The following is a 25,521-nucleotide window of genomic DNA, read 5'->3' as shown; positions in this document are numbered from 1 at the left end:
AACAGTTAAATTTAGATTTGAGCGCTTAGGTTGCCAGCAAATCTGCATGAAAAAGTGGCCCTAGGAGCACAATAATTGTTCAGGAGCTGGAATGTAAAGTAGAGTGGTGTTTTCTTTTTCCAAGTGTCAATTAGTTTTATCACAAAAAGCACCAGAGTGCATTTTCATTCTGTTCCAAAACATGCTTCCTGAAGTGAAACAATATGGCTTTTGTGGATTTTTCTGTTAGTTTTCTAAGCCCTGCAGCCTTTTTAAAATAAATAATAGCCACATTTTAAGGAAAAATTAATTCAAAAACCGATTCTGCAAAGTCTGCAAAATAGCTGATCTCAGCCTTGAATCTTTTTGCTGATTTTTTTATTGTGTGCTCAGCAAGTACATCTTAAAAATGTTTTCTGTATTTTTAAGAAGTAGAAAATGCTTGCCTGCATCTTAGAAATGATGCAGAAAACAGTTTTCTGATGTTTTCTGATGGTTTGGTCGGTTTTTTACATATATCGACCAAACCATAATTAAAATCCAATTTTTAGTTATGAACAAATAAATTGTGGGCCACAAATACTAGACACAAGGATTAAATTAAAAAGATCATTTCTGTATCGATCAGTCTCACACAAAAATCTGACAATACAATTATTATTTCATATTCACAGAAACAGTTTTCTTTTTATGCTTTTGTGCCAGTAAAAGTGTTGTAATATAACAATAATTGCATTTTAAGTCACATTCTGCGTTTCTCCTGCTCCAAATCTTAGTTTTAACGGCTACAGAGTTCTTAGAAGCTTTTTCTGCATAATGTTCACAAGTTGAACCTGTACATCAGATTTAGATTAATATTGGCTTTATTTTGGAAAATTTACAACATTATAAGAAGGGAAACAAAATAAAACAATGTTTAGCAAACCAACATTTTCTAACAGTATAAGCCAAGCCTTATAATGGAGCTAAAACGGAAGTTCAGACTGGAAGACTCCGCCCCCTCCATTCGCCCATCGACGTCATGCTCATCTCCGACCTCAGCACTGGACCTCACCCGGCGCGTTCAATCAGCAATCAGGCTCTACATAAAGGATCCACACCCAAACCGTCAGACGCTTCCCAGCTGCGTTCAACCCACCACCTCCCCTTCTCCACCCACATCCTTCGGCTCTCCAGGATGGCACCCTTTCCCGACCTCCACCACCAGGGTCGGGCCCCGGGGGAGAGCATCCCTAATCGGTTATCGGGATTTTCATCGAGTTCACATCAAATCTCAGCTCAGATCAGCTGCCGGGGCCCGAGCGCCAAAGAACTGTTATTCATTGCTGTCATTAAATCTTTTAATTGTTCCCCTTTTGTCCGTCTGAGTCTTTCCAGATTGAACTGTTCATAGATTCAGCAGTCTACTGAAATAAATGCTGTATACATACATACATACATACATACATACATACATACATACATACATACATACATACTCTCAACATAAATCATTTTTGAATTCCAGAAAAATGCCTTATATATTATTTGCATTATTTTTAAATTTTAAAGTATTACTTATTAGTTGGTTCACAATATCTCACTTTATCTAGAATCCTAATAGCTGTCTTTGTAACTTAACTAATATGTCAATAGTTGTTCTATTTGCATGTCCCCATATTTCTAAGCAATATGACAAATATGACATTTGACATACAAGTATTTACATTTATTAAATCTTTTATTTTAAACAATATTCCAATAGTTTTTGTAAGTTTATCTCTAAAATATTCAGAGTTAGGCTTCCAAATGAGTTTGTTGTTCAGAATTACACCTAAAAGTTGTCGTACTTTAGCACCTTGTACAGCAATCGGCTGCAAGGTGTCGCCTTACTATTGATGCTTCTGGTCCCAGCTGTCTTCAGATCATTAATAAGCTGCTAACTTCCAGTTGTGGACTGATTCCTCTTTATAACCATCCCTCACTCCTAATGGAGCTCCAGACTGAGGACAATTAATAGTCATTTCATATTTCTTCCATTTCTGAATAATCATCTCATCAGGCTTCATAATTACAGTCTTGTAACCTATTCTCATACCAGCCGCTCTTCCCCCTGAAATTTTTAAACCTTTCTAACCATCTCAAATTTTTTCCTATTCACAGATCTCTTGTGGACATCCCTGTCAGAACAATGTTGATCATTTTTATTCTACAGGATCAAATATTTTGTGAAAACATGCATTAAAATCTGTCATAAATGGCGCCTGATATTCTTTTAGTGACTGATTCTGGTCAGAAACGAAAACGTACTTCCTCCATTGGCAGATAAATTAACTCATAACCTGGGAAAAATGTCTTGTTATAAGTGAAATCATCTGGCAATGGAACCAGAACTTTTTCCTCCATATCTTGCAAAAAAGTTACTTTTAGGTTAGTTTTGTCTTAGTTAAAGTTTATTTAAGATATTTGCACTAGACACCAGACCAAAAATACTTGGTAAGATTTTCTGTTTCTGCAGTGTTTTAAAGTGTTTTGTAAGTAAAACTGTAGTGTATTGTTTTGTGTTGCTGCTCTTGAATTTACGCAATGTTTTGTTTTTGCACATCACTCTACATAATATTCTGTCGCTGTTCAGTTGGTTGCCAATTGGGGGTGAAGGTTTGTTTTTCCTGGATTTCCTTCTATTAAATATGACATCCTGACTCTCTTGAGTGTCAAGTATTAAAATCTCTCAAGTCTGTTCTGGGTTTCTTTATATCCTGCAAAGCCTGAATACAATCTCCCTGCTATTTATTTGTTTATCGCCTGCCATTCTACAGAACACGCCGAACGTGTCACATTTACCCCGGGGCAATACAGTCATACATTTCCTCTGCAATCTATCTGCTTTAAAACACTGCAGCCGCCTGATTTTTAATGGAATACTGCCACTCATATCTGCCACAAACTAAATCCATGTATTTTATAAACAGACATAAATCCTCAGCCGATGAGAGGCATGGCAGCTCACCTGTGCGTCTCCTTTTTTCCCCCAGTTGAAATTAGGGTTTAAATCCTTCTAGCGTGTTGCGTTTCTTGCTTGATGGAAAATCTGCAGTGATTGAAAGAATCTGCATGTCCAACTTGAACCTGCAGAGTAAATTCTATGTTCAGACTGTTTTTATTTCAAACACTGAACCTGTGGTTTGTGGCTGATTTTCCAGTGAGTGGTGTTTTGTAACAGTGGTCAATTAACTAATGCTTTTCAGTGTATTTACATCGTCAAAGAAAGGCTAATTTATGTTTTTCTTCATCTCAGTAGGAGACTGTCTTTGCTCTTTTCCATCTCATTTCCTACCATAATTTGTACAACATCTGTTGGACTTTTTTCTGCCGTGCATGTAAGACTGAGGAAATGTTTTAAGGTACACAACTGCATAAACTGTGATGAAACAAAAGACTGAAAATTGGGAAACACAAAAAGGAAGTGGGAGACACTCAAGCTGGTGAGTCCACATAGTGTCTCATTAATGTGGAGAAACAAGCAACTTATACACAGAATAATAAATGAAGCAAATTGGTAACGCTACTCCTGATACCTTATTTGGTATAAACACACTTCTTTTTAAGGAAAAGAATAATCTCTTCATCAAAAGTCTTTATCATCTTTCATATCTCAGTTAAAATCTTTAAAAGTCATCAGATGTCAAATCCCAATCCATCTTTGCTTTTTTTTTTTTTAAAGCAAAGTAGTTTGAAAATGTGTTTTTTGATACAAAAAGAGCCAGAACAGACAAGGACGACTTCATGTTTTCTGGAAATGCAGCTACCAGTCGTTGCAAAGCTTTATCTATTTTTTAATTTTTTAATAATATCTAAAAAGGAAAGTTTTCTAGTAAGAATATGACAAGTGATGTGTGGCCACCTCCTTGCAACACAGAAAAGGAAAAAGTGGACTGGTAAAAGAAAAAATAAATAAATAAAACTTGTTTAATTAATCAAAAACAATTTTGCTTTTAGATAATGAAACATCCGAAATCTTGACTTAAGGAAAAAGAGGAACAGAAATTCATACTATTAACTGAAAGAATGATTAGGTTTATTTTATATGTGTTATAATTTAAGTTTAATCAGTAACAGCTCTGTTTGAAGGTAGAAATAACCAAACTGAAATTAAAGAACTTATGATTGAAAAATGAAGGCGCCATCGCAGAAGATCAAGAAAAAAGCCGCCATGACAGCTGGGAGGGTAACAGAAACCAGGGGCGTTTGGGCGGAAACCAGTAAGTGATGACAACTAGAAATGGGACCAAGAATAAGCTAATAAGACTGAAGAAGTATGCCTGGGGTAAGAGACAAGAGAGTCGGAGATGAAGGAAAGCTGTAAATAAAGACTATGAGCAGGGATCCAGTTCTGACAGTTTCCAGCCCAAACACAATGTAAAACCCTCTCAACACTAAAAAACCCAAATCTGATATACTTTGTTCTGGAAACAGAATGAAACATTTTTGTGGTGCCTTCGTCCTTTTAAATCAAAGCTGCACTTAGATTTCTGTTTTACTACTACTGTTATTACCAATAACTATTAATCATCAGTGATGTCACATTCAACAGATCCCAGACATTTCAAAATAAATGAACCAATGCAAAGAGTGCAGTTTATAAAGGCTACATGATTTTTGCTTTTATGCCACACAATGACAACTATTCCGGTTGAATTCCCTATGAACACTTTTTAAAAAAACTCTCCGAATGTGATTTTCCCCCCCAGCCCACCGTGTTCAAAGAATCCAAATCCAAACCATGCGGCCCAATTTAAAAACACGAATATTTTCAACATTTGAAACTCGGGAATTTCTATGTTTTTTGCAGAAGATTTCTGAGATTAATCTCAAAATTTCAGAGGTTTTCCAAGCAAATTTTCGACTTTTGGGGCTCAGAAATGTCCAGGTTTCAAGTTTTTTTTGGCGGAAATGTATTCCTCATTTTTCTATCAATGACCGATGAGTGACCGTTTCACTTATAGAAATAAACAATTATTTGTTATTTTTCTTGCAAAATCTCCACAGCCTTTTATCTATTCGCCAAAAACTCCTTCCATTTCTGAGCACATTCCGGTACAACTCGCAAAGCCGAGCCCTCCACCTTCTGCTCGCTGCCTCTCCATCAGTATTTCCTCTCCTCCCTCCGTCGGGTTGGACCAGATCCTTTTCGGAGCTGGAGAACAGAGGTCGTGCGTGTTTCTCTCCTCCAGAAGCAGAAAGCAGGCTCTGACTCCCTGCAGCCTCCGGGTTCCCCCCCCCCTCCTACCAAGGATATGGAGTCTAAAAGAGTCTGTGGGATTATTCCTCGGGTTGCCTGGCTTCTTCTCCATCTTGGCTTGTTCGGGACAACCACAGCAGGTGAGGCAGATGTGCGCTTTTCTTTTTACTACTTTTCTCTCCCCGGATGAGATTGCGCATCCAGGCGTTGAGTGGAGGTTGTTAGTTCCTCCAAGATTTGAATTATGAGTGTTTTAAAGTGCAAACAGCCTACAAATAGTTGTTTGAAATGCATGCACTTGAGCTTAATTCTGAAATGAGCAGCAACATTTTGCGCGCCTGTTAATTAGTCGTTAAGAGAAGCGCAGTTTGTTGCACTTTTTGACGCTCTTTGCGTAAAGAACAAAAGATATTGAGCTAGAAGTGTTGTTCTGGTAGAAAAGGTTTCTAGATATGTTTAAGTCTCACTTGCAGATTATGGTGGTTGGTTTATTCTCATGCATGCCAACAGTACAGTTTGGGCGATGTGTTGCTGCAGAGCGCAGCGTTTCTAGCGTTTTAAGCGTCCTGCCCCGCTGTGGGAAATGTTTAAGGGAAGATCGTCTGATGCTGTTAACTTTCTCTGTGTTCAGCACACCGTGAAAATGTAGAGGCATTCCTGCTGGTGTCAAGTTTCTCTGATTTAAAAGAGCAGAGCTCACAGAACGCATATTGCGGGATGAATTTAGAGTAAAAAAAGAAAAAAGAAACCGGGCGAAATTCTCGGTGTGCATGAAAAGTACAAGAACATCCTCCAGGTATTCTCTTAGCATTTGGGCGGTGTAATTGTGACATGCAGAGAAAAGGAGAACATTTATTTCTCTGTTTACAAAAATAAACCTAAAAAGTGTGTTTTGTGAATATATTCAGCTCTAAGAGTCACCATTCTTTGCATCTCCAAGCCTTCACAAGCTTTGCTCATCTGACTTTGAAGATTTATTTCCAAATCTTGCCACTTGCAGTTTTTTAGTTGAATTTATGCCTGGATTTAAGACTTTGAATGGGCCATTTTAAGACATGTACTTTAATCTTAACCTCAGTAGCTCTGGATGTTTAGTGCATTGTCCTGAAAGTCCAATTTCCAAACCAGTGTTTTGCCTCCTTTGTTGGGTTTGCTTTCAGGATTTTGCTGTATTTCATTTTAGAAGAGGAGTCTGCAACCTTTACAGTTCAAAGAGCCATTTTTACCCTTTCTGCAACAGAAAAAAAAAACTTTGTTTAGAGCTTTGCGTTACATGACCTTTTCATTTTTGATGAGTATCCAAAAGATTTGGTGTTATTTTTAAAAAGCCAACAGTTTTCTTCTATTCCAAGGTCTTAAAATAAAAATAGAAACCAACATAAAACCTTTTCAAAAAGAAGATGGATACATAGTTCTCTATAGGATGTTGATATTTGTGGATAATTATGTTAAAAAAACAAACATATGTTCCAACTTCATGATGAGAAAAATATGTTTTTTAGCAAATGTGAAACCTGCATGTTGTTGTCATTGTATTCATAGTTAGAAACAGTTGCTTTTTTATCATCTAAGCCATTGTGGAAGAACCAAAGGGCCACTTGAAGCTCCAGAGCTGCAGGTTGAAGACCCCTATTTTAAAAAATGAGGTAGTGTCATTTAGTATTTAACATGTTTGTTTTCTGACATTCATCTCAAGTAGCCAAAATCTTTCTGATTTTACACAAAAATGGCAACACACCTACATTTCATTAGACCATACCATGAAAAAAGAGGTCAAACCAAACAACAAAATCTAAACAAAGAAACAGGAATATGATTATTAATCTAATTTACAAATTCATCTTTGTCACAGTTTCCCATTCCTGGCTTTGCATGTCTTGGCTTCTTTTCTGGTTGATGTTTTTTTCCTTGGTCAGTTTGCAGCTTTCCCAGACTCTTTCCATTTCTCTTACCTGTTTGCTGTGTTCACTATTGTTATATAATAAAATATATTTTACTTTCTGATTATAATGTGACAAAACCAGGCTTGCACCACTTGCATATGTGGAGCAAATTTGGATTCGTACCTGATTGTTTTCAAAGAAGTTTGAACCACCATGTTTCATCTTAATTGACTTTTACGTCATTGACGTGAGACAACCAAGGACACATTCATCACTAATAACAATCTAGAGAGAACAGTCAACCCAAGAGTCATGTTTTCAACTGAGGGAGGAAAGCAGGACTTTCTTTCTGCAAGGAAAGAGTAGTGATGACAGAAAATATTTTAAAGGGGACCTATTATGCAGAATTCACATTTTGCTCATTTTTGTTTTTCCAATTGGGTTTCTACTGCTTCTAACAGCCAAATGCTTAAAACAAACCACCCAGCCATTGTTTGACAATAAGTTAAAGGTTTTTAGTGTCCACAAAATGAGCCGTTTCAAAAACGTGTGGATTGTAACAGCACAAATCAGCCTACTAGTCTGTTACCTAGCAACCCTAGTGAAGCCCAGTCCGTTACCTAGCAACCTAGAGAAACTCTACTAGTGTTGCTAGTGGAGCTGACAGCATGTTTGGTCAGCTGGTTTTTCTGCTGTATGTGCTGTATAAATGTGCAGGAAAAGACTAGTGTTTTGTTCTTGACTTACCATCCAGAAACCTCTTCCTGCATTCTTATTGGTTTTGCAGGAGGCTCTACTTCTGCTTTTCAAAGATGTGCGGTTGTATAATTGTGCATCTGTTTGCAGCCATTTTCACATGCGAGTGCAAACACTGAGTCTGAGGCGTGGCCAGCAGCAGCTTATTTGGATTTAAAGTGATAAGAGGCCATAAAAAAGCATTTAAAATAGTCAAAACTCAACAGACTAAAACCTCATCTAAAATTTATTATCTAAGAATGGTTTTGTAAAAAAAAAAATGTGAACATGTTTTGTATAGCAGAGCTATCCTAACCTGTTCAAGGAAACATAATAGGTCAACTTTAAATAATTTAAAAAATAATTCTCCCCTGCGTAAATCAACTGAAACACATACAGAGATGAAGGGAGACATATCTTCTGGTTGATGTCATTTCCCACAAGAAGCTGGTTTTCAGATGGATTTGTGAATCTTTTCCTCTGTGTCTCTTTACCTCCTGCTGTGCTTCAGTTGTTTCTCCTCTCCTCCTGCTGCTTCTGACTCAGACGAGCCTTTAACTCTCCCTTACCCCCCCTCCTGCCCACATCCAACTCCTCTCTCTGTTCGATGCTGATTTTTCTCTGTCCTGCTGGTCCTGTTGCCTGCTCCCATTCGGTCATCAACACATATCCCTGGGTTTTATCTTCTCCTGCCCTGTTCCTCTCTCAGGGTTTGCCATCCGTTTGTCCCTCCGCTCCCCTGCTGCATCTGTATATCAGAGAGAGGAGCTGTCATGTTCCTCTTTTTTCTTTACTACTCTTCATCTTCATCCCTCCCTCTCTACAATCCTTTCTGCTGCTTTTTTTCGCTGTGTGATTGTTTTGCTAAAATCAGTTGTCATGTTTTGTTTCTCCCCTTCTGTCGACCTGCAGCAGCATTTAAATCCAGATAGTTTAGTCGTATCCTTGTGTAATTTGGTCCAGCTTTATATTGTCACAGGGACTTTTTTTTTTGCCTCCTTTTTTGTGTCGCAGCGGCAGACGCATCCTGCAAGGATCATAGACCTCAGCAGCGCAATAAAACAAGGCTGCAAAAGGGAAAGAAGCCCAGCTGCAGATTTCAGAGCTAAGCTCACATCTCTGTCGTCCTGAAAGACAGTTCAGTGTTCATTATTGCTGCTAAATGCCAACACAGTGGAAATCCATATTTTAAGAGCCACAGATGGTGGCGCGATAGAAGGAGAAGACTGAAGTGCTTTTTAAAGCGATAAATTTCAGGAAGGTTGCTCTGTGACACATCCGCCTCCAGGGCTTCAAAGCCACTGTGCATGTAATTACCTTTTGATATTTACAGCCTGATGGAGTCTTTGAGTGTTGAGGAACTTCTTGTTTCAATGTACAGAAAAAAAAGAATATTAGAGCAGAGTTTTGATTAAGGTGATGACAAAAAAGGAGAAACTTAAGCTTCATTAGCGTCTGCTGCAACAACATTTCTTTAAAGTACAACTCTGATCAAAAGGCGGATCGCATATCAACACGTTAATGGATTTAATGGTTTATTTAATCTGCTCCTTTTCATAAGTGGAATCATTGGACAACAAACAACTTAAGGAGATTTATTGAAACAAAAGTCAAGTGTACAGGTTTCAGTGTATTGTTTTGTGTAAAATTATACAGATAAGCCTAAAATGAACACATTTCTGACAGATTTAGATTTGAAGAAATCCTTTATTTTGTCTGGAAAATGTTTCTCCTGACTAGAAAGTATATTAACATTTTGGCCAGGGTCATCTTGAGTCTGGCAGAGAATCTGCTTTAGTAGCAAACATTAGGGTGATGGCATTGAGGCTTCCAAACTCATAAAGCTCATCACTAAAGATAAATAGTTAAGATACCAGTGGAGAAGGACAGAAAGCAGGTCAGGAACTTTAAAACTGCTACAATGCCAGTAAAAATGTTTCTGTTGATAATCAACAAGGGAATTAATAATTAAATACAATGTATGTACAAGCAGATTTAGTTTATTTAAAAAATGAATCCTCCATTTATATTGTTTTATTGAAATACCTGTCACATATCCAATCATAAAAAAAGACATTTTGATTGATTAAATCCATTCCATCCCATCTTAATCCTGGTTTAGGTTGTAGGTTTGGGTTCCTTTTCTATTTTATATTAATCTAATTCTGTTTTATAATCATCTGTCTAAGAACTTTATTCCAGAAAGACAGGAGAAACAGATTAAACCTTTAAATCTCTCTCAAAATGCAGATTAATCATGTTCTCATTATGTATACTTGAAATTATGCAAGTTTGAATGAATGTCTGAGTGTCCCAATTCATCCCCCACCAGAAACTGCATTTTTTATTACAACTTACTACAAATTTTAGTGTCATAATCACACAGACTGTTTCAGGATGACCATATTTGTTCAAATGGCTACAAGTTAGCTAAATTAAACATACATCCAATATGATAAAACACTAAGTCACCAACTACATTGATAAATAATAAATGTAACCTATATTTAGAAAAATCTGTGAACACCTGTAGGTTAATAAATGAATGTCGGAGTCAGTCAGGAGAGTTTGAAGACATCTGGTGGCCAGATGGGGAATAAGAAAAGCAAGGATAGAGAGAATAAGAGAGATATTTTTGTATATTTCCAGGGATATTTTCATTAGAGGACAGAGATATTAGTTTCAACAGAAACAGCCCTAAGACATGTTTTTGTCAATCATGAAAGCACAAGACAGTCAGTCTAATTTTTGCAGGGAAGAAATCGATGATACATAGAAAGAGAGGCTGGTTTTAGCAGAAAATGGATCAGAAAGTGAGTTAAGCATTCGGCTCCTCAGAAATACTCAGCATGTGGAGGGAAAAAAGACCCTAAAGAAACTTTTTAGATTCGGGGTTTGCATTAAAACTATGAGGGTATTGTGGATGTACTTGGATGTTCTGTATAGTTTGTCCAAGCTCAATAAAAGTAGTAAAAACAATAAAAATATTTTTCCAAAGAAACAACATTTTTTATTTTTATTTTTCAAATGCTTTCATATTTTTTCTGATTTAACAATAAAGCCAAAAGTTAAACTCTGACGGTACCACAATGGAGAGGAAACTATTTTTATTTCTTAAGAAAAAAACAAAACAAAAACTATATGTGCATTTAAAAGGAAAACTTGGAGAAACAGCAACTTTCTTTCTAAAACACGTCTTGCTGAGCTGCAGCATCTTTGAAGTGGTCATACTTGCTGCCCCTACATTTGCAGTGCAGAGATCTTACCTTCACAGTAAAAGCGTCAGCTCAAAAACCGGTGATGTGTGACCTAAAAGTGGTTAAATAAATCCTGTGCAGATAGTCTGACCTAAAAAAAAAACAGTAGAAGTGGTGAAACTGATAAATCTTTTAGAATGGTTAAGTTGTAAAAATGGTTTGCAAGGTTTTGTAGCTATGTAGCAGAAAATGTATTAAAAAAAACTTTGGATTTTCATGGATTGTATCATTTTTATTGCTATGAAGTGGTAATTTGCCATGTCCTGTTATTTCTGAGTTTGTTGAAAAATAGGATGTGTGGTTTCACATTATGGTTTTGAAATATTCGAACCTATTGTTGTGCCAGGATCTTTTAATTATGTTGTTATATCTGGGCTTCATATTTCCTCTTAAAGATAGCTTACATAGCTTCCTCGAACAGATTAAAATAGATCTATGGGCTCTACAAAACATGTTCACAACCTTTTTTGTACAGAATCAATGAGATTTTAGTCTTCTGAGTATTTTGAGCTCCTTTCAGAATGACCTGCTTTCAGGCGTCTGTCACTTTAAATCCAAATGGATTCAAATGCTAGGCCACGCCCTCCAACTCACCGTTTACACTCGCACCTGAAAATGGCTGCCAACAAATGTGCAATTATACATCTGTACATCTTTGAAAAGCAGAAGTAGAGCCTCCTGCGCAATCAACAAGAATGCAGGAAGTGGTTTCTGGATGGTAAGTCAACAACAAGACACTAATCTTTTCCAGCAGCCATTGCACAGCAGTAAAAGCAGCTGACCAAACGTGTTGGAGCTCTGCTTGAGTTGCTAGGTGAGGGCAGTGCCTGCTGATTTGTGATGTTACATTCAGGAAGTTTTTGTTCATGTACTAAACGCCAAAAAACATTAATTGGATAGCTTTTTTAAGTATGTGGGCTGTTTTTAGAAGCAGAAGATACTCAAATTAAAGTACAAAAACGTGCGAGATGTGAATATTTCCCCTTTTTAATTGTGTTCCATGTTTTTCTTATTTGGACTTATTTCAAAATAACCCCAGGTTTAATTGTTGCTCTTGTTTCATGTTTGGTGTTAATATGCTTTCTTTAATTGTTGTCCTGAAGGATTTTACTTAAGCTTGTTTTCTAGGATTCCCCTCACATCTTGGATTTGGTAAATATCTAAAAATCCAGGATGTTTATTGGGATCTGAGGAGCATTGGCAGGGACAACGACTCTACAGGAGATGAAGGTCTGAGGATCGAGATGTCAGTGGAGGAAGGTTAATTTAGTGTCTGGTTAAGTGTCTCTGTGTTGATTGTGTCAAATGTTTATGCTCATTGTCATGCTGAAAGACCTAATAATGATCAATTCTTACTTTTCTGGGAGAGTCCATTGTCATCATAAGAGAAACAGGCCCAGAGCATCATAGAACCTCTACCAAACATGTTAGTTTTACTCCATATCTGCCTATTATAGCATTTAAATAATTAGTTGGCACGTGGATGGCATCAAAATATTGTTGCTGACTTATTCTGCAATTGATGGGGTGTTGCCTAAATGTTCCTCTTCACTCTGATCAACTAAAAAAACAACAACCTTTATTTTTATAAACTTCTTCTTTGCTCAATAGGAATTAGAGGCCATGCTGCTGCTTATTTCAGGGTTATTTTTACACGTCTTTGCCAGGCGTGCCATTAAGTGAGTAAACTAGATGAATGGGTGGACGCGTGAATCTGAAGGATTGGAGGCACTGCTGTGTTATTTTGCTGACTTGTGCCTTGTTTCCTCACAACTCAGCTATATAAAGTTTTGCTGTAAAGTCAGGAAGACTGCAGAAAGTAACTGATGACTCCTGAAAACTTCTTAATCCCATATGTTGAACAAATTTATTTTGGCAGGATTTCAGCTGCACTCCACCTACTCAATGTAATGTACAACCGGAAAAGACTTTTTAATTAATTTGGATTTGTTTTTTTTTTTTTTTGCAAGCATTTTGTCGACCTGTTAAAATACACAACTTTTAATCCAATTACTGGAGATAAACTTCATATCTGGGCATCTTTCAAAGCAGCATTTTCAAAGCAGCACTTGGACTTTAATTTTCAAGTTAAACCACCTTGAAATGTTTTACAGTGTAGGTCATAATTAGCTCCTTTCAGAAGGGGACTCACTCTTTTCGGTTTCTCTGGTATTTTACTGCAGGGTCTTAGAGAAGAGACTTTAATTTTCACCAAATCATGAGTTGAGTTTCAACTTTTGTCATCAGGACGGAGATACAGAGTGACACACTGCAAAACCGACGGACTGAGGAAATCTTTCAATGCCACTGCTGTCAGACTGATAAATCACAGCACAAGAGGACTTTATTGACTTCCCTCTCTGTGCTGAAAGATTGTTGTTGATGAGGTTGTCGGATGTTTTTTATATGAGTGACTGCTGACTGTGCAGCAAATTGCCCTTCGGGGACAATAAAGTTTAACTGAACTCAACTATTGGGGCCATTTTTCTCCACGCCATCATTCCCTCTAAGGAACCAGAGTGAAATCTAGCAGAACAGAAGTAAGCACCAGAAAATTCAGTTCAGATTTAAAAGTACTTTATTTATGCCAAAGGGAAATTAACGGCTATAATTTGTATAATTCAAGTGTTTTCAAAGAGCTGATGTGGATGGTGAGGCTGGGAGCAGGAAGGATCTCCAGTAGCAGTCAGTCTTGCAGTGAATCTGAAAAGACTTCTGACTGAAGACTGTTGTTTTATGACAATCTGACTGTCAGGCCTGTCACGATAAATTCTCTTATGATTGCGATAAATGATAATGTTGTTTTGAGACCATTTTTAATATATTGGCAATGGCATAATAATGCAAGTTTATCCTCTCAAATACCAACACACTTTAATTTTGTAAAGGATACTTAACACCGGTTCTGGAACATATTTTAAATATCCAAGATAAAATATTTAATAAACTAAATCAATAAATAAGATGGAAATAGAAATCTACAAACAAACATAATCAAGAATAAAATGCCTCAACTTAGAAAAACTAAACTCAAAATGATGAACAAATCAGAACTGCTACTCCAACATGCTGCTAGCCTGAGAGACGTTATTCTAGAAATGTCTCTAAAAGTGAGGTAGCACTTTTTGGATGGACCCTGAACTAAAGGTGGTGCTGTAGTAGGAAGTTCCTCAGCAAGTCTTTACATTTTATATTCAGAAATCTCCCATTTTATATTCCCCTGCAGTTCATATTTTATGCTAAATTAAAAATTTCTGATGCTGCCATACATCTAAACAAAACCACCTGCAGTTTGCATTCAAATAAATATTGAAATAATCCATCCTTAATTAAAATCTGTTTCCAATTAAATGGAGAATAAACTTCCATATTCAGCTGGTGTGAAGAGAGAGAGAGTAATTTTCTCATCAAGGAGAGATTTGAGCAGGCAAAGTAGAAATATTTAACAGAGTTTATATACTGAGCTGCAGATATAAAGCAATCACGTCTGCCCAGGTTTGGTGATTTAGTGATTTTAAGCTTGAATGGAGCAGACGTGCTGCAGCAGCGGCTGCTCCTTCATATGCATGTTTGGTTGCTGTTCATAGAAACCTCAGACTACTAAGCAAATTTAAACCAAAGTTTTTCGATAGTCCATTTAAAACAAGCATAGTGAATCAAAGTGATGCTCAAGGTAGAAATCATTAGCTGCATAAACAGTAAAAAAAAAAAAAAAAACGAAAAAGCACAAGCAAAAAGGGGAAAAATATATCAATTAAGTATGAGAATTTCCACACTAAAAGCTAAAAATAGTCTGTACAAACAGAACTAAAAACCAAAGTGTAGAAGTGAGATTTTAAAAGAATCTTACAAAGTATTTTTGATGCTAATATCTTAGAACATTTGAAATTAAACAAAACGAACTTACAAAAAACTTTTCAGCAAGATATAAGAGTTTGTTTTAAGTCAATAATTCCTTAATGTTGATGAAACAGTACGAATTATTAGTGACATTATCAATCACAAATCTTCATACACACCTTTATATTTTTCATTTATTCTCTGCAGCACTTTGGGGAAAATTAATGAAAATGAATCTGCAGATTATTTCTCTTATAACTAATACCTTTTCATCAATATTAAGTATTATTGACTTGACAATATTGACTTAAAACAATCTCCTATACTTTGCTGAAAAATCACTTCTAGTTAGTTTTGTTTTATTTAAAGTGTACAAAGTTATTTGATCTAGAAACTAAACCAAACATACTTTGTAAGACTTTGTGATTTTGCAGTGCAAGGGCAGGTTGTTCCACTGCTTTGGCCAGATTGCTACTCTAATTTTCAGTAGCCCTCTGGAAGTCCCTAAAAACTGTTGGTTTGTGGACATTAAAGGTCTGGATGGAGTATTAAAGTGCAACAATTGAGAGAAATATGACGGCTCCATAGCATTACGACTCCTATAAAGCAAGCAATGAAATGTCAAAATGTCAGGTTCAGTTAATTTAAAATCCTCTCTAATAATAGTTTTCCAGTCAGTTGGGAGTATGAGACTGAGGATTTTTACCCATAACTTCTGTAAAATCACAGTAGCACCACTGCAGCAGGAGGAGCTGCAGGGTCGTAATCTAGGTGAAAACACAAACAAGAAGTGGTGAAGGCAGAGAAAAAGGTTTTGGGAAATTAAAGAAACAATGTTCAGGATGGAAAGGAGTTGGCTCTCTGATTGGGATGCGTCCCGTTGCAGGTTGCTGGGGAATCCCAGTGAAAAAACACCCCAGGGCTCACCTCCAACTTGCTTTAGGGATTATTTCCTTTCCAGCCCAGAAATGCCTTGGGATCCACCTTTACGAGCTGGAAAGTATCACAGAATTAATGTTTTCCTTCCTTTCTGGGATATTTCTCAGTCTTTGCAACATGATCTTGGATGAGGGAGAAGATCATGGATTAATAAATGGATTGATTATTGATTGAACTTTCTTCTGTTTGAAATGGTTTCCAATACCCTTAAAATGGAAGAATATGTTGTAGAGCAAAAAAAAAATAAAAAAAATAAAAAACAGCATTTCTTACTGCATGGGCTCTACTGGCGGTCATTTTAAATTTAGTTTCTGGAAATTTTCAGTTTCTAATCTGACTTTATAATCCCATGCTTGAGAGATTTGTTACTTTTCCAGATGTTTTTGCAGGAATTATGAATCGACAATATTTTGGTTACATAAACAGCTAAAAATCATCTTAATTCTGGTGTTTCTGTTTCTTTGTTCACCAGCTGACTTTAATTGTTCTCAGAAATTTTTCATCTCTTCTGACTAATTGTGTTTTTCTTCTTCCTTTTGACCATAATTTGCCGTTGTCTTAACTATAATTAAACAACACATCATTGGCCAAAGATTGATTTTACAAATTGTTTGGTTGTTCAGTTTGTTTCCTTGATTACATTTAAATTATAGTTGCCATTTTTTCCTGTAAATACATAAGATTTGTTTTCATTATTACAGATATTTTTGTTGTTCTTTTGTGGAGCCTGGAGGGGCAAACGGAGAAATGTGTACAAGTCCAGTAAACACTGTTATTGATCAACATAACCTGATTTCCTCATGGAGTTTGTGCACTATTAATAAAGCTACTGTTATTTAAAGGTGGGATTTGCTGCTTCACAGTGGGACACAGGTTAGCTGTAAGTTAAGTCAATGAATCATTACTGACAGTTTTAACATGTAATACAGCTTTTATGTCAGTTATATTAACATATGTACATATTTTACTAGTCTACCGAAAGAGAAGATTTCTTTACCTGAAGAATGTTGTAAATCAGACCTGACTTTGCTATTTGCTTTTAGGAAATAAATGAATTTAAGTGCTTTGCAGCTAACTCCTAAGGGAAGGATTTCAACAAGAATTACTTTGTTTTTTTTTGTAAAACATTCTTCACACACGTATGAGGTCAGGACGAGAATGCCTGCTGAAATCTCCACTTCAGTTAATTCAAAAGTTTCCCTGTTGAGTCAGATCTCTGTGCAGAAATAAAACACAGACAACAGAGAACTACTCAATATAAATACAAATACAATATCTAGGGGGAATTATATTAAAAATTAAATTGGTGCTTGAGTCTTTCAAGAGCAGGTGTGCTTTGAATTGAAGTTAGCATTAGCTTGTGCTAAATAATGCCCGGTGTAATGCTTTAATGTTTATGATTTGTGCTTTAGGGTTTGTGTAACTAACTTTTTAGTTGTCCAAGTCTTCTCCGTGTGAAGTCTGTTCTCCTTGTATTTGCTTTGGTTTCCAGGCTTTTTACACATCATTAAAATATACAAGTTTATTTAACTTAATTTAGTGAGAAATGGCTTACATTTGTTGTACTTTTCTGTTAATCAAGGATTTAGCTGGTGCTTGCATACTGTACTCTTTCTCTCTGGCCTTTTGAAACCCTGAATATCAAACAATATGAATAAGTAAAACCCCATTTTAGACAATATTGGGCTTTTATTGCTTCACAGCAGGGACTGAATTTGTCCATCCAAGTTTTCCAGTTTTCCAGTGAGATGCATCAGCACATCTTTCTGTTTGTACTTGTAAAAAAATCTTTTGATATTGCATTTCAGATGTGAAAACACACTAATGTCAAGATCCAGCTGCCTGAACTAGACTCATCTGACCTGTTAGGAACAATAATGTTTCTCTGAAGATAAGCTGATACTCGGTGCCTGTGCCTCCTAGTGCTGAGGCTGTAAATTATTGAGTGTTCCCAGTCTAAATGCTTGCTTTATTGCTGTAGTGGTCAGAAACAATGGGAAGAAAACCCATTAGAGCTCCTTAGTGTATATTTATGCAAGCAGATAAGCAGCAGAGACTTAAGAAAACACAAACCTTGTTTGTAGGAAGTAAATGTGTTTAAAGAATGTGCTGTCCTTGTGGATGAGGACTGTTGGATAAATGTCAAATCAGCAATATTCCAAAGGTTATTTCTGTTTTATTGGTCTTTTGTAATACAATTAAAGTTTTCTACAAAATCAAAATTCTCAGATTCAGTTTGCTATAATCATTAAAATGATTACAAATAAACCCTTGTAATATAATTCTGTCTTGAATGTTCCACTTACTGAAATAAAGTAACTTTTCAATGATGTTACATTTCCTTTTAGTTAGAAACATCATTAATGCACTGATTTGTTATAAAGAATATTAATAACAGCATTAGGAAGAAATTACCTCTGTTATTATTCCCAGAATGGAAACAACACTGCTTTACATGAGAGGGGTTTTAAAAAGAATCACAGAGTAAAGGAAGGAAAAAATATAACCCACAGTTCACTCAAAATGCATTAAGTTTCCCTTCAGCCATTTATTCCTCAGAGAGCCCACCTATCATTCATCATTCATTTAATAACCCATATGTTGTCTGTCTCAGGGTTCTCCTATTGCCAGAGGCAAGGTCTGGCTGAAGCTTTTAAAAAGAGCAAAGTGGCAGGCTACAGTACTGACGGGCTTCTCCTGCCTCTGTGTAATTATAACTCTTTTTTTCTGTTTTTAATAAATATATCAGCACTTTTAGTTTATTTCTTTATTTATTGCTTGCTTGTTTAAAAAAAAAGAGATAAAACATGCATGTATAGACATTGTAAAATAAAGTCAGTGGAAAAACTTAAACAACCTTGCTTTATGGATTTGTTAGATTTTAATAGGACTGGACAATAAATCAATAACAATATCAATAGACAATACGTCTGATAGAATGTTCAATAATTTCACTGAATTCTGACTCAGAACCCCACAGCATTCTGGGAAATGTAGGCAGAGGAAGGACTTTGGCTGCTAGCTAAGCTTGGTTGGTGGTATCAACTAACTCACTCTTTGTTTGGTTACCTAGAAACTCACTCAGTCTTTGGTTACCTAGCAACAACCTGTTGAGTAACTTGTGCAGCAGGAAAGGACACACGACCAGTATGGCAGATATTATCTGAAAGTATTATATATTTTCCGGCCACTTGATCTGTTTTATGCTAAACATTTTCACTTTATTATTGCTCACACATTTCGTTAACTGTCAGTTTTGACAACAAAAATGTTATAATTCTTTGAACTATTAGTTTCCTGAAAATTACAACTGGGCCTTTGCTTTCTGTTTCAAGGTAATTGTGGCACTACTTTTATAATTAAGAGCATTTTGATGATCTTTTTCTTGTTGAAGATTTGCTTGTAATTTTGTTAGGCCTTCAACAGCCCAATCAGCCACTCTTTACAACATTTCTCTCGTCTGTTTTAAGTTAGTTGTCAGTAACTCTACAGATTTAAGTGTTTTTAAATTACTACAAAGTGGGATATTTATTTAAATATAAAAAGTTAAATTAATTCAGTCAATAAAGAGGCCTTCAGAGTTTTATTGTGTCACTGACTGTGTAAAAATCTCATCAATGCAGATTTGTGAACATCAGGAAACAATAAACAGCTTTACTTCAATGTCTCCAGTCGAGAGTTGCTCTCTTAATCTGCTGACTTGCTGTGGGCTAAACGGAGTCAAGTTGCAATCAATAGATGAGCCATCATTTATTCATACAGAGTTGAATCTTCCAACAGCCGCTCGCTGCTTAGCAGGAGTGAAATAGTTTTTGAGTATTGCATCAATCACTCTTCTGCTGCTCCTAACTGATTTTTGTGCTCGTTTTTCAGCTGTCAACCTCAGGTTTGTTCTCAGTCCGTCTCATTTGTTGTTCTGTTTCATTTCTTGCTCCTGAGCTCCTTGGTGTGTTGCTGTCATCAGGACTGGTTCTGGTCAAATTAAGGCCCCAGGCAATATTTTGTTAAGTTGTTTTGGCTCCACCTGCGCCAGTCCCCTCCTCTGAGCGAGGCGGTTGTTTTAACTTTCACTGATTTAATCAGTGTGTTGTATAATGACAGATCTGAGATTCTTTTTTGCCTCTTTCACTTCAGATTTGACAAGACACAGCTTATTGAAATATAAAAAACGGTGGCAGACATCGCATATAAGACATTTTTTTCTTAATCTTTGCGTAATAACAAATAATTTATAGTAAAATGAATTGGTTTAATCCAGCCTCAGTGATGGATGCACCCTTGTGTGTAATGATTTCCAATTTCCTCAGGATTGAATTATGTTGGTAACACAACATAATTCAACACTTTGCTCTGCTCTGAGGTTGCTTAAGTCCTTTGTTCTCCTTTAGTTTCAGAAATCTCTCCCTAAAGGGAGGATGAAATGTCTCTTAAAATTTCAATTTCTGCCTGAACTGCAAAGTTATCCAACTATGTATGTAAATGTCAGCTGCTTTGTGGTTTTCAAGGCTTCTGTCTGATTTTCTATGTATCCGCAGCTTTGCAGTTCAGATTAGAATCATTGACATAATTAGTGATGTGCCATTAAGCAAAATAATTTTCTGTTTATTGGCTATGATTGGTGAAACTTAGATTTTTCCCCTAATAATTAAGTGCATCAGAACAAAAAAGAGCATTTTGTTTTATGATTTCAGTGAAGGACATCTGAAAAGCACAAAAAATGCCTCAAATTATAGTAATAATTCAAATTATCTAAGAAGTTTGGAATAAAGTAGAACAAAGTACTGCTCTATTTAGCATTTAGAGTGATTTTACCCTACTCTCAGTTCAACTTGAAAGACAAATTGGAAGTAGATGTCAGTAATGAACACTAAGGAATGCGTTTGTACAAATTATTTACTTTTTCTGTACTTTTTTGCTTTTCCTGTGAGCTTTTGGTAATCAGGGTCTGTTCGGTCTGGGAAAAACACTCAGAAAAACAGTGAGTGGATGCATGGAGAGGATAACAACTGGTAAAATTGGGGTGTTGGCCTGAAACAGACTGGGATCAGCAATTTAGAAATACAGCTTTTAGAAAATTTAACAAGCACTTAATGAATTTAAAATGTACTTCCATTTGCGTCAATACTGCTTAAAAAAAATAAATTTTCTGGTCATAAGTTCATGTTTTTTAGTGTCTTGAAGATGAAGTGTTTCAAAAATCTTCCAAATGTAACATCACGAATCACCAACTTCAGCAAAGCCTAGCCCGTTACCTAGCAACCCCATTGGAGCGTTGCCTGTTACCTAGCAACCAACATGTTTGGTCGGCTGGTTTTACCGCTGTATGTGCGTGTTTAGTGTTTGCTGGAAAAAACAAGCATTGTGTTGTTGACTTACCATTCAGAAACCACTTGCTGTGTTTACATCTGTTGTGCAGGAGACTCCACTTCTGCTTTTCAAAGTTGTATGGTTGTATAATTGCACATCTGTCTGCAGGCGTTTTCATGTGCGAATATAAACGTTGAGTTTGGGGGTGCAACTTTTTGGATTTAAAGTGACAAGAGGCCCTAAAATATCTCATCCTGAAAAGACCTCTGACCAGAATAAAGTCTCATTATATAAGAATTATTTTGTACAAAAACTGTAACAAACATGTTTAGTATATTGCATAGACCTATCATAACTTGTTCAAGTAGTGGTAGTAAACAAAGTAAGTAAAATAGGTCACCTTTAAGCAAAAGCTTGCTAAATATATTAACGCTTCCAGTAAATACCGGTTAACCTGGAATAGACTCAAGAATACACGGAAAGCTCATTAAAAAATTATTCAAAGCACAGTTGCAAAGATACAGTGAACAGCTTTACTTTTTTTTGTTTGTTCTTTTTACCTTTAGGCAAATGTTATTATGAATTACGTCAACCTAACGGGCCGCTTTGATTCTGCATACAAAAATCTAAAAAATCCTGAAGGCTACATTGTGAATTCAGTACAATCATTTCAAGCTTACAAAAGACAAAAGATATCTTATTTAGTCCTTGGAGGCCTTGTTGGGAATTATGGGCACGCACTGCAATCTGTTTCAGGGTTGATCTAGTGAAGAAAATTCAGACGACGGTCTAAATTCAACAGCCCGTTTTGCCTCTCAAGGGCATTTACACGCTTTCGCTGGAAACTTTCGGTGCCAATATCCAACAAAAATGCCTTTTAAGTCTCCTCTGTGATTGTGATTTACGTGGAGCAACATACGAGTGAACCAAGAAGAGGAAAAGAAAGATTAACTCAGAATAAAATCTTTCCATATTTCTCTTTTAGTGTCAGTTATGGAAATCGGTGCCGGCAGCGTGGAGCTGGAATGGGTCTCATGAGGGCAAGGTTACGAAAAACCAACAGTCATAAAAGTGGATTAGGAATCACAAACATGTTAATGAGGAACTGAGAAAAGACGGCAGTTGATTCATGCATTTGAACTTATATGTTACCTTTGTAAAGCCTACTCTCTGAAAGCAATAAAACTAATCTATCCTGTGGGCGCGACTTTTAGAAATTGATTAGATAACTCTGATATCTTGTCAAAAATATGCTTGTTCATTAATACTCAATGGAATGTTAGGCAACCATGAATGCCTAATGTTAATTTTGTCTTTTTCTGCGTCTTTTTCAGCATCCGTTATGAAGGCCGTTATTATAAATGATATCCTAACCCTTTGGGATTCAGACTTTAAGAGGAAATAGTTCCACTGCAGAGAGAAGAAAAGAAAAGCACCGTTGCATTGACAGTAATAAAGGCTCCTTTGAAAATGTGCAACACAATTTGTTCCACATCTGGACTTAGTCGGCTCCACTTAGATTTGTTTAGCGAACAAACAGCAAGAGGAGCAAGAAGCAAAGCAAAGTCATCTCTCCCAAAAACGAGAAGGAAGAAAAAGGAGATAAAAATAAAGACAGAGACGAAATAAAGACAGACAGTAAGAGAAGTAAAGAAAGGCAGAAAGCCAAAGAAAAACAGAAAATAAAGATGGAAAGAGAACAAAAGAAAGTAAAGGAAGAAAAACTACAAAAGAGAAAGAAAAGAGAAGCCAAGCAGAAGTTGAAAAGAAAATGGCAAAAATTCTAATTTCTCTGAGAAGAGATGTGATCAACACAGCATACACAGTTTCAGCGAATATCAGAACAAATAAGAAAGTTGGTGATTTATTTTGTGAAAGTCTATTATTTTCTAGAAATTGTTCAGAATTGAAGTAAATACCTCAATTCTTTTAGTGCTGAGATGTCCAGATATTAAGTGAAGATTAGCCCCTCCAAGATGGTTTACAGGCCCAGAATCATGTGCTGCTCTACTGGTTGAGGGATGATTATTTATATTTTGACTGACCTTGAAGGTTTAGCTTCTGTATTTAACATTTGTTAATAGGGAAGCCCAGAAATGCTGCTCCAGTGTGTAAAACTAAAAGCTGTCAACAGATTCTGTGTCTGTGAATCTCTGCAGCTTCACCAGGAGCCTGTTGGTTTCTGTCAGTTCAGGTTCACTGCCATGTTTTGGTGGGTTTGTGCTTTACTTTTTCTGCATTTGAGTGATGAACTGGGCTCTGTGAAATGTTCAAAGCTTGAGATATTGTTTTATAGCCTGAACCTTGCCTCAGGTTCTTTGTTTAGAGCTGTGTGCTTTTAGAAACAGTGGACTTTTTCCATGAGTTAAGGTTACATGAAAGTTCAACCTTTTTTACAAGTGATATAAAATGTTCTAAACCTTTTAAGAAAAGAACTGTATTTGTTTATGAAAGTGGACAAAAGAAACATTTTCCTATGCATGTTTCTGTCTTTTATGAGAGCAGAAACTTGGTCCGGCCACCGCAGCATCTTTCCTAATTGTACTCATTATTGTATTAAGGTCAGTGTGTGTTCCAGTTAAATATACACTTGTCACTTGTTTTATTTATGAACTGCCAATGCATTACTGATTACTTGAACTGACAAGAAACAGCAAGGTAATCTACAGTTAATGAGACGTGCAAGTGAAAAAATTGTAGCTAATGGGAAGCAATTAGCTAGAAATCATCAAGGTAAATGTCCTACAGAGGGGCAATATATCATCACGCAATAACTGTTGAAGAACTCATCATATTTGTATAGGGGCTAATCATTAAATATGGCTTTACTAGCAGGTTATTTAGCAGTACTATGTGGTTTTCTTTACCATTCACACAATAAGGAAGCTAATTTTAAAACACTGTGTCTCTAACTCCAGGTTTCACAACGGTGCCTTAAGTTTACATTTTGTGTAAGATCATTCATTTTTGGAATAGTTTTTGTCTTCTCTTGTTAATGTATCACTAACAGTACCTGGGCATTTATTGCATCATTTATTTCTAGCCTAAAAACCTCTCATATAAGAGAGAATTGGAATCTATTATGACAATGAAAAATTTCAATAGAAGTTGTTTGAAAATCCCTAATAACCATTTTAAGAGTTAGCAAAAGCGCTAAACAAACAATTAGCTCCACAATTGCTGCAATTAGCAGAAATATGCCACCACTGTCAACATAGTTAAAAATATAATTAAAAATGGTTATGTAAGACGTCCTGAAAAAGCGTATTTTTAAAAGGTATGTTTAAACATCTGTTAAAATATGAAAAGTTAACAGCTGAATTTGCTCATCAACGTTTTCACCTGTTAAGGAAACAATTTTACTATCTCAGTAAAATTGCTTCGAATAAGTCCAGCGACTTATTTTACGTAATATCTCATTCTCTAATACATCACAAAACAGAACTATACCATCTTATCTTATTTTATCTTATCTATGATTGAGTGGCAGCTTTGTGCAGGCAGCACCTCTTAACTTTGAGATTAATGTTTGATTTCCCATAAACATAAAATCAAAATTCACCCTTCTCTTCATCCTTATACATTTGTTGGACGTGATAAACCCTTAGTGGTGTGAAGTGCGAGTCTTCACTGCCATCAGTCTGAGCTATCAAAGTTAATGTTATGGAGCCATCAGGAACCTTTCAGAGTGTTATGTAGTTGACCTTGAGTAGCACGAGCTGTGGGATGTGGGCGACTATCTCAAGGATAAGTCTTCAGGTTATTTCCATGCAGTTCTTCGATTGGCTGCTTATTTTATGATTTTTAAACATTTGAGCAGCTGATATATGAGAATGTGTTGACATGAATTGATCAAATTCCCCAAAGGGCACAAAGCTGAAATCAAAACTGAAAACTGCATTTTTCTGCTTTTTAAATTTAGTAAATAACAACTAAAACTACAATGTGATGATTTTGAGAAACTGATGAGTCATTTATACTTTGTTGCATATAAAAAACTGTGAACACATACTAATGTTAGAGCTTCTAACCATGATAAGAATATTAACCTGACCGTTGGGTATTTATTTACAGCCTAGTTTTTTTAAAGTGATTTTATTAACAAGTTTACCTTTTTTCTAAAAGTGCCACAGTGGCCCACTTTTAATGATATACAGCCACGAGAAAACAAAGTCATTCATACTTCAGTACCTTCTAAAACAACTTCTTTCTGCAAAACTCTAATTCAGTTTAAATATTGACGGATTGTGGCCCACTCTTCTTTGCAATCAACTGACATTGCATTACGCACCATGAAGAAAGGCTCTTCATTAAAAGTCAGAGAGATATTCTAAACAAGAAGATCTTTTTTTCTGATTGT

At 36.1% G+C, this 25,521-nt stretch overlaps 1 protein-coding gene across 1 annotated transcript in view; it reads left to right on the top strand.

Moving 5' to 3' along the window:
• Window positions 1–5,093: 5,093 nt before the first annotated feature.
• The window catches only part of cntnap3c (contactin associated protein family member 3C), a gene marked incomplete at its 3' end in the record, with an annotated part of 56,658 nt that continues 36,230 nt past the window's right edge, over window positions 5,094–25,521 (top strand). The window contains exon 1 of the mRNA XM_015051419.1: window positions 5,094–5,340. Coding sequence (XP_014906905.1) covers window positions 5,256–5,340 — 85 coding nt within the window. The remainder of the gene's footprint in view (window positions 5,341–25,521) is intronic.

The sequence above is a fragment of the Poecilia latipinna genome, unplaced genomic scaffold (genome assembly GCF_001443285.1).
Source record: "Poecilia latipinna isolate Pla-1442-1.1 unplaced genomic scaffold, P_latipinna-1.0 Scaffold1044, whole genome shotgun sequence".
In the NCBI taxonomy this organism is placed as follows: Eukaryota; Metazoa; Chordata; class Actinopteri; order Cyprinodontiformes; family Poeciliidae; genus Poecilia; species Poecilia latipinna.
This window is presented reverse-complemented; position numbering and strand designations above follow the sequence as displayed.